The sequence below is a fragment of the Solanum stenotomum genome, chromosome 1, assembly GCF_019186545.1.
Source record: "Solanum stenotomum isolate F172 chromosome 1, ASM1918654v1, whole genome shotgun sequence".
Lineage (NCBI taxonomy): Eukaryota > Viridiplantae > Streptophyta > Magnoliopsida > Solanales > Solanaceae > Solanum > Solanum stenotomum.
Window position 1 is genome coordinate 37,494,704 of NC_064282.1, and position 9,384 is coordinate 37,504,087.

Consider the following 9,384-nt stretch of genomic DNA (forward strand, 5'->3'; position numbering starts at 1 on the left):
ATAAAAAGCTACATCTTCAATATTAGTAATGAGTACCCTTACTGGAACCTAACCAATGGGGCTGACCATTTCTATGTTGCCTGTCATTCTATTGGTCGTTTTGCCATGGAGAAAGTAGTTGATGTTAAGATCAACGCGATCCAAGTTGTGTGTACTTCAAGTTATTTCGTATCAGCATATATTCCACATAAAGATGCATCATTGCCACAGATTTGGCCAAGGCCAGGTGGAAACCCAAATTTTGCACCTTATAAAAGGTCAGCTGAGTCCTTTCTAGTTATTTACTTATTTCATGCATGTGTTTCAGATATGGAACAACTTACCTGAGGTTACTATCAAAATCATTTATTAAAAACTACATGAAATCTTACAAGATAGTTTTGTTTATTTTGTCATATAATCTTGGAAAACTCTTACTGGGATTCATCATATCTCCAACTTTTTGGAAGCTTTTTATTGGCATTCATCATATGCCATTCTTTCTGGTGTCGTGCATGTTAAACCTTATTAGATTTTACACCTGCCTGTGAGGGCTTGAATTCCTTCAAGAGATAACCAATCATCTTCCCTTTATGATAGGGGGTTAGGGAGGTTAAATTGAAGTGGGAGTCCTTCTACAAGGGACTTTTGCTCCAAGGGTTTGGATTGGGGTGAGGGTTGATGTGCAGCTAGGGGAGTTGCAGGCTAATTCCATTTCCAAAGCTATAAGTCCTAGACTAGGAAAGATATTTGCTTGGTGTTAAGTCAACTCTAGTAGATGCAGTTGCCCAAACCTGCAGATTGACTTGTCTTGTACGGAAATCTGTTCATAGAACTTCAAAGCAATCAAATCCAATTTTCAGTTAGACGTTTTTATTGTTTCAACCTTTAGTCTTAATTCCATTTTCATGGATATGGTCTATGTTTTGGTCTTCTCAGTTATTCCTGTTGGTCATTTGGCTTTTGTGGAGGATTGTCATCCCCTTGGTGTCCCCATATTAGTACAAATATCCCTGTTACATATTTAAGAAAATTGTTAGATGTGGACATCACACCAGAGCCTAAAGAGATATTTGCACCATCAAGTGTTATAACTATCCCCACATGTTACTTGGTCTTGGGTAGTTTGCTGAGCCTGTGAGGTTATCCAACATAGTGGAACAATTTAAGGTAAGTTTAAGTATATTTGACAGAATATTTTTCTTTTTTTTCTAATAAGTTAATTGTGTAACCATATGAACTTGGTGCTTGTCGATAGCACAAAGCTTGATACTAGCCAAAACCTCACGCTCCTCAAAAAGTCTTTGTAGGCATTGTTCTTCTTCAACTGATTCTTGGAACGTTTTCTATGTGAAATCAGGTCTCCAAACTTCAGTTTCAGCATATAAGAACTTGTAGAAATCTAATATATCCCCTTTAATACTCTCTGGATCTGTCATTTCTCCATTTACTTTCAGCTTGTTTAAATTATTAAATCGTCTTTGAGAATTTGCCATTCTATGGAAAATTATGTTTTTGTCACCCTGCTCTAGCCACAACACTGGACCTTTGTCTTCATCTGGATTAATACTATCAATTTCCCAATCAAATGAGTTCCTTCTCAAATGAAGGTCCCATCCCCAAAAGGAACAACATTCTGCCACTTTAGTTCCTTTATAAACAAATCTCAAAAGCAAATTTGGAAATTGCTCTTCTAAAGGAATGTCATCAAGCCACCTATGTGTCCACACTTTACCTTCCTTTATTGCCAACTTTCAGGTTTACATTGTCAAAAATTGTCACGACACGGAACCTCAAGTCACTATGGCACCTACCATAGCCCATCAGTCGGTAAGCCAACCCATATCCCGGAACGACCAGTTACATGCATATTGGGCAAAATCAACATCCAACGGGAAAAGTAAAATAATTTAAAGGAAACACAAGGGAAAAGAGAACAACAACAATATATACAAAGGCCAGAATACAAGATCCAATCCCACGACTTGGGAACAAAAGTACAATCTACTATAAGAGTACAAGTCCCAAAAGTGGACCAAAAAGTATATACTTGTCTTGAATACAAAAGACTAGTCAAAACTATATACAAATGGAGATAGGTCGAACTAGGACGCCATCAACTCACCTTCTATCTCTGAAGATATGCTCCAAGAAGGCTTGAATCACCGTTGTCGGCTAGTGTTCAGATCAGCATCAAGAAAACAGATGCATAGTGTAACATGAGTACCAAAACAACAGGTACCCAGTAGCATCAGTGCTTGGAAAGTAAACACAATATGAAAGCAAGAAAGTAATAGCAACTAGAGGTCACAAGAATGAAGCGATAATGGAAATCCTAACAATATAGCCCACAATCTAGAACAAGGACGATATGGTAAAGTAACACGGTTAGCTATAAACTAATTGGACCCTGATAAGCCCAGAAGGTACACTCGTAGGCAATTCAAAATTAAGTAACTCAAACGGACCCCATAAGCCCGATGAGTACACAGAAGAGCTAAGGGTGACACTAACTAAGTCTAAAGTATTCCAGAATTGAAATGGCCATCCTCGGACTCAAACCACGGTGAAGGCATCCCGAAGAACCCAATAGAACCACCGAGTCAGGGCTCGATATCGACTAATAGAAGTGATACCTAGTCTTAAAACTTGGCTAGTAGAAATACGCCCGGACCTCGAACCATGGCTGATAGGCATGCACACGAACCTTGAACCGCAGCTAGTAATCATGCGCACGAACGTCAAATTGCGGCTAGTAGACTCTGAATGTCTCCCAATCACACGCTCTTCTTCATATGGGAAGATACCATAGAGCGAAACCATCTTCAGAGTCACCGGTAGTCGTCGTCTGACCAATCGGCTCAGACACCAGACCGCCCGTGCCTGCCCACTCTAGCTCGAATCCCAGACCCGACCCAATATAGCCAACAAGGCTAGAAATTGCCAAAGAACTAATCAGGGTCGAACCATAAGAGAAGTAATGGATGAACGGTTACAAGAGTTGAGTTGTCGCCAGCTAAGGATTCATAATATCATACCCAAGTGTGTTATACTAGTCCATAGGGAGTTGAGCCGTACTAAGTGACGTTAGAGAATTTCTAAGGCAAAACGGCTCCAAATTGCAAGTCTAAGGCCAAGAACAAGCTACCAATCAATACAACCAACACTAAAGATACCAAAAGACACGATAAAATCCACACAACCAAAGTTGGCATGCTCAATTTCCCAAAACTATCCGAAAATAAGGCTAAGGCATGCGTTCTATCAACTAAATATGATACAAGCTAGAAACCGCACCCAAAGCTAGCTAATCAACATGAATTTACTAACACAAGCTCAATCAAAAGACCGGTAAGTCGTAGCCTACCAAAAAGCTGACCGTGCGCACTTCAAATCCACTAAAATGGAGCTTTACCCTTCCGAACCACCTCCAATTGTTGCCATGCTATCAAATAAGTGATCACAACGTCAATACATATGTGTGTTACACCCAAATCGCAATAATTGGAGACAGGCCCAAAAAGACTAAAAATGGCATTGTGGGACCCACATCGGGAATCCCGAAATTGACTTTGTCAATTGGTCCCAAACTGCTCAAGGAAGTTGTGCCCCGAAAATGGGCACAATTCGAGCTCTGAAACAAGCTAAACGGTTCTTGCAATTAAGCTATCACAAAATCATCATTAAAGAGAGAAAGAAGGGTCTCCAAGACAAGAATTTACCTCTAATTAGAGTCCCCCACACAGTCTCGATGGTCCCAACACGTAGCTCCATTAATTCCTTACCTAATGCAACGAAAACGAGCTCAATCAGAGCTCTAGAGACCAATAAATCAACTTCACCAATTTGCACATTAATTAGATTTTTCGAGACTGCTCTTTTGAAAAAGATCACTTAAATGACTTCCATGAATGCAAGCCCATGGCCGCGATTGCAATGGTCAATAGGGTTAGGTCAACCCCGACCCTTCTTTGAGAACACAAAGGGTCGGGGACCCTTCTCTTCGCGAATGCAGAATTGAGCTCGCGAATGCGGTTACCAAATATTTTGGTCTTCCCAAATGCGGCTCCATGCCCGCGAACGCGATGAACAAATTGAGGTGCACCATCAAAGGCTGCACTAGCTCAAGTTGAACTTAGCAAAATGCCACAATAGGGACTCGAGATTCATTCGGAACCCTGTGCATGCAAATGAACTATGCTACCTCACCGAATTCGACATTCTGGACTCAACAGAGATGTCAAATCTTCTAACGGAGGTTGTCTCGACAAAAAGTGGATCCCACACTCAAGCTCTGTTTTAAGCCAAAATCCACAATGTAGCTCGGAATGAGCCCAAAAGCCTCAAGGTCCGCACCAAAGGTCCTTCTAGACCAAACTTGATGTTTCGTAGCTAACTAAACCGTCATAGTTGCATTCTTAGGCCGTCGACCTGAATTTTTGACCGAAGTCAACCATTCAAGTTTCAAAAGCTCCAAAACACGAAAACTCGGACAAAACCAAACGAACGACCAGGTGACAAAACTATGAGTCCCATCTAGTAAAAAATGACTAGGGGTTGCTATAGGAAAGCTCTAAACGCCTAATTAACACAAAAAAAGAGGAAATGAGCTAGACGATCATTACAAAAAATTCATCACAGAGGCCCACGATGTATTTTCTAACTGAAGCCATCAACACTTTTAACATTGTTGGTGCGCAATTCATCTCCTTTACCATATTTAAGAGTAATAGCATTTTCCTATAAGTCACTTCTTCTGTCATTAGACCTCTAATGCCATTTTAATAACACTCTTGTGCTGCATCTTCAAATTCTTGATTCTCGATCCCCCTGTTTTTTTGTCTCTTGTAACAGTTTCCTGTTTCACCAAATAGAGCTTTCTCTTGTTTGGCCCCCCTTCTCATAGGAAATTTCTTCTAATCCTATCCAATTGACTTTCAACCTTTGCAGGCATGGGAAATAAGGACATTATATGAGTGGGAATTCCATCGAGAAAATTGTCAGTAAATGTTAGCCTGCCTCTAAAGGATTTGTACTGCTTCGTCCATAATTATTCAATCACCCCTTGCCATACAACAATATCCTTAATTTTTGCACCCAAAGGCATACCAAGATACATATGTAGAAGGATTAGGAAACCATTCAATCCTACAACATAAGATGGCAGCCAACTCATGGATGATGTGATTAGCACCGGGTTTCTTTACATTTCCTTAGCTTCTCCTTTTTCCCCCTTACTTGAGATCCATTCAACAAAGGTCATCAATCTATTTGGTCTGATGTATGCCAGATGTTCCTCCTGACAACCTTCATCAAGGAATGTTCTCACCAATTCATCTTGAGTTGGCCCTTGTATGTGTGCCAATGCTCATTCTTTTGTGCAGAGAGGGAAAAACTGGTAGATGAGCCAGCAATTTAATCCGGCTGGTAGTTCTCTGATATTGTTACACCCATCTTCATATTGTTTGAAGTGTGTACATGTAACCCTCTACAATGTGAAAAGAGGATACATAGAGCAAAAAAGAGAAAGAGGGGGAGGGGGGGACTAATCCAAAGCTTAACAAAGTTTTCTTTCTTTGTCAAGTTTGCTGTCGGTAAGAAGTATTGGTTGCACTATCCATGAAAATATTCACTCTGCACTGTTAGAGAATCTGTTGTTTTTTTATAAGATATTGCAACAAAATTGGTTTGAAGAGTTCTACAAATACCTCTCAATAATTTTTTTAAGCATAGGAGGTTTTTTTAAATAGCCAAGTTGAAGACATAATTTGTAGAAAATCTGCATAACAAAATTCAAATAAAACTAAAACAACCTAACAGAAATATAAATTTAATATGTAAATTCATACTAAACTTAAGCAACATATTATGCTAAAAAAATAACTGCACTAATTGAAAGTAAATTTCAACTTTCATTCTTTGCTTTAGCTACTGCAATTAAAAAAAAATGCTCCTCCTCAGTTTCTACTGGTTTTTAACTTGCACATTTTTTTAATTAATATTGATCTCTCTCTTTCTTTATGATCATTTAGTTTTGTTGCTTAAAAAACACCCTCAATAACTTTGTCTTGTCTGAAGTTTTTCTTGAAATTGTTTTAATCCGGACAGTAATAGGATTTGCAGGAGTGTTTATAAGGATCGTTCTTACATTACAACATCCATAAATCATAGATTCAAAATATGATTTCATCCTCATCGATCAAATTTAATAATTATCATAGGAGAAAAGAGTACAACAATGTTGTCAAAGGAAATTACTCTATTACTAACTCAAAGACACATATTTATATTTATAGTTATAGTTGCTATTCCTAACTAAAAAAATACGGAAAAGGGCCAAAAATACCCCTGAACTAACCGAAAAGGTTTAAATATACCCTTCATCCATTTATTGGGCTAAAAATACCCCTCAATCCATCTCTTTGGTTCACTATTACCCTTAAAACTAACAGCCTTTTGTTTTTGAATTATTATTTCTATTAATTATTATGTGACATCGTTCTATTGGATAAACTTTAATATCAACGCATCAGATTTTTATCCTACCCACCTGACCCATACCCACATCCCTTAACCCAAACCCAATTAAAAGTTCCATAAAAAATAAAGATTGGATCGATCTCTTCTCTTCCCCCTTGAACTTAATAACCTATTTTTCTTCTTCATCTTTCGTATTAAGCAATTTCAAGATCAATTTCACCCTAAATGTTCAGATTTTCAGTGCAATACTTCATTAAAGTTGAAGGATTCAAGTTGCACCATTGATTTTTGAAGTTTTGGTGTAGTTTTTTGGTAGAATTTAGGTTAGTTTTGCGGCTATTTTGATCGAGTTTAGGTGTAGCTTTGTAGCTATTTTAGTTCTAATTTCATCGACTTGGTATTCTTCAATACTCTTACAATTTTATAGTTTGGGTGAATTTGTGATGTTTAACAATGATAAGAATAGCTTTGAATTTGGATTTGATTTTTCCAGAAGTGTAAAGTCATTTCGTGGCACAATGAAATACAAGAATGTTCACATAGTACAACATTCAAATTAGAAAATGTCATCTTTGTTTCTTGATTTGGCTGGTATGTTTCTGCAGTCAACTACAACCAACACCATACGAACTCTTATTTGTATCAATAACACAGTAAGGTTGACTAATGTTAAGTGTTTTTAAGCTAAAGTAACTTCAAAAATCAAGGCTACAACTTGAATCTTCAACTTCAACGAAATATTGCACTAAAAATCTGAACATTTGGAGTGAAATTGATCTTGAAATTGCTTAATACGAAAGAGGGAAGAAGAAAAATAGGTTATTAGGGGGGGAAGAGAAGAGATGATTCAATCTTTATTTTTGATGGAACTTTTAATTGGGTTTGGGTTAAGGGATGTGGGTATGGGTCGGATAAAAATCTGATGGGTTGATATTAAAATTTATCCAATAGAAAGATGCCACATAATAATTAATAGAAATAATAATTCAAAAACAAAAGGCAGTTAGTTTTAAGGGTAATAGTGGGCCAAAAAGGTGGACTGAGGGGTATTTTTAGCCCAATAGATGGATGAGGGGTATATTTAAACCTTTTCGGATAGTTCAAGGGTATTTTTGACCCTTTTCCGAAAAAAATATGCTAATGATTTATGAAAACAAATTTCAACCATAGCTTTTGCATGAATATATTATTCATAACATTGTTTGCCATGTTGGGGGTTGATGGAGATTCTTGATTTAGAGAAACTCATATTATTGGATGGTTTCAGGAAAAAGTTGGGATTTTTTGCTGGATCACTAAATTCTCCTGTACGTGAAAAGCTTCTAGAGTGGTGGGGAAATGATTCCGACATCTTTGTGCACTTTGGTCGCCTTGATAGATCTTATACTGAAGAACTTGTTGATAGCAAATTCTGCCTTCATGTGAAAGGCTATGAAGTCAACACTGCTCGCATTGTTGATGCCTTGTTTTATGGCTGTGTACCTGTGATCATTGCCAACCATTATGATCTTCCATTTGTGGACATATTAGACTGGAAACATTTTTCAGTCATTGTTGCCACGCTAGATATCCCTCTATTGAAGAAAATCCTTCAAGGCATAACTCAACAGGAGTATTTAGTATTGCAAAGCAATGTTCTTAAGGTAAGAGAACACTTCCAGTGGCATGTTTCCCCAATTGATTTTGATGCCTTTTATATGGTTATGTATGAGTTGTGGCTAAGGAGAAGTTCTTTAAGGCTTCAATGAACGGTTTACNTTTAATTGGGTTTGGGTTAAGGGATGTGGGTATGGGTCGGGTGGGTAGGATAAAAATCTGATGGGTTGATACTAAAATTTATCCAATAGAAAGATGCCACGTAATAATTAATAGAAATAATAATTCAAAAACAAAAGACTGTTAGTTTTAAGGGTAATAGTGGACCAAAAAGGTGGACTAAGGGGTATTTTTAACCCAATAGATGGATGATGGGTATATTTAAACCTTTTCGGATAGTTCAGGGGTATTTTTGGCAGTTTTCCGAAAAAAATATGCTAATGATTTATGAAAAGAAATTTCAGCCATAGCTTTTGCATGAATATATTATTCATAACATTGTTTGCCATGTTGGGGGTTGATGGAGATTCTTGATTTAGAGAAACTCATATTATTGGATGGTTTCAGGAAAAAGTTGGGATTTTTTGCTGGATCACTAAATTCTCCTGTACGTGAAAAGCTTCTAGAGTGGTGGGGAAATGATTCCGACATCTTTGTGCACTTTGGTCGCCTTGATAGATCTTATACTGAAGAACTTGTTGATAGCAAATTCTGCCTTCATGTGAAAGGCTATGAAGTCAACACTGCTCGCATTGTTGATGCCTTGTTTTATGGCTGTGTACCTGTGATCATTGCCAACCATTATGATCTTCCATTTGTGGACATATTAGACTGGAAACATTTTTCAGTCATTGTTGCCACGCTAGATATCCCTCTATTGAAGAAAATCCTTCAAGGCATAACTCAACAGGAGTATTTAGTATTGCAAAGCAATGTTCTTAAGGTAAGAGAACACTTCCAGTGGCATGTTTCCCCAATTGATTTTGATGCCTTTTATATGGTTATGTATGAGTTGTGGCTAAGGAGAAGTTCTTTAAGGCTTCAATGAACGGTTTACCAGATAATATCTTCATTATGATATTAATCCCATTTTTCATTGGGGTTCCAATGAACCTTTCTTTAAGTTTCCTTTCCGAGGAAGCTATTGTGTTCAGATATTACAGTGATTTTTACCAGAATGTTATAACTATAGTGAATGTATATCTTTTAGAGAAAATTTAAGAATCTAATTTTGGGACCAAGTCAATTTTTCTCTATAAATACAGGGGTGATTTTTACCAGAATGTTATAACTATAGTGAATGTATATCTTTTAGAGAAAATTTAAGAA

General features: G+C 37.4%; 1 protein-coding gene across 2 annotated transcripts in view; it reads left to right on the plus strand.

Moving 5' to 3' along the window:
* The window catches only part of LOC125873459 (probable glycosyltransferase At5g03795), a 12,598-nt gene extending 3,441 nt beyond the window's left edge, over positions 1 to 9,157 (plus strand). The window contains exons 3-4 of one of the 2 annotated variants that reach the window (XM_049554407.1): positions 1 to 257; positions 8,623 to 9,157. In XM_049554407.1, coding sequence (XP_049410364.1) covers positions 1 to 257; positions 8,623 to 9,103 — 738 coding nt within the window. In that variant the 3' untranslated portion in view covers positions 9,104 to 9,157. Of the gene's footprint in view, positions 258 to 7,726; positions 8,211 to 8,622 lie in introns of those variants that run through there. The other variant, XM_049554399.1, reaches the window with a different exon arrangement.
* The last annotated feature ends 227 nt before the right edge of the window (positions 9,158 to 9,384 follow it).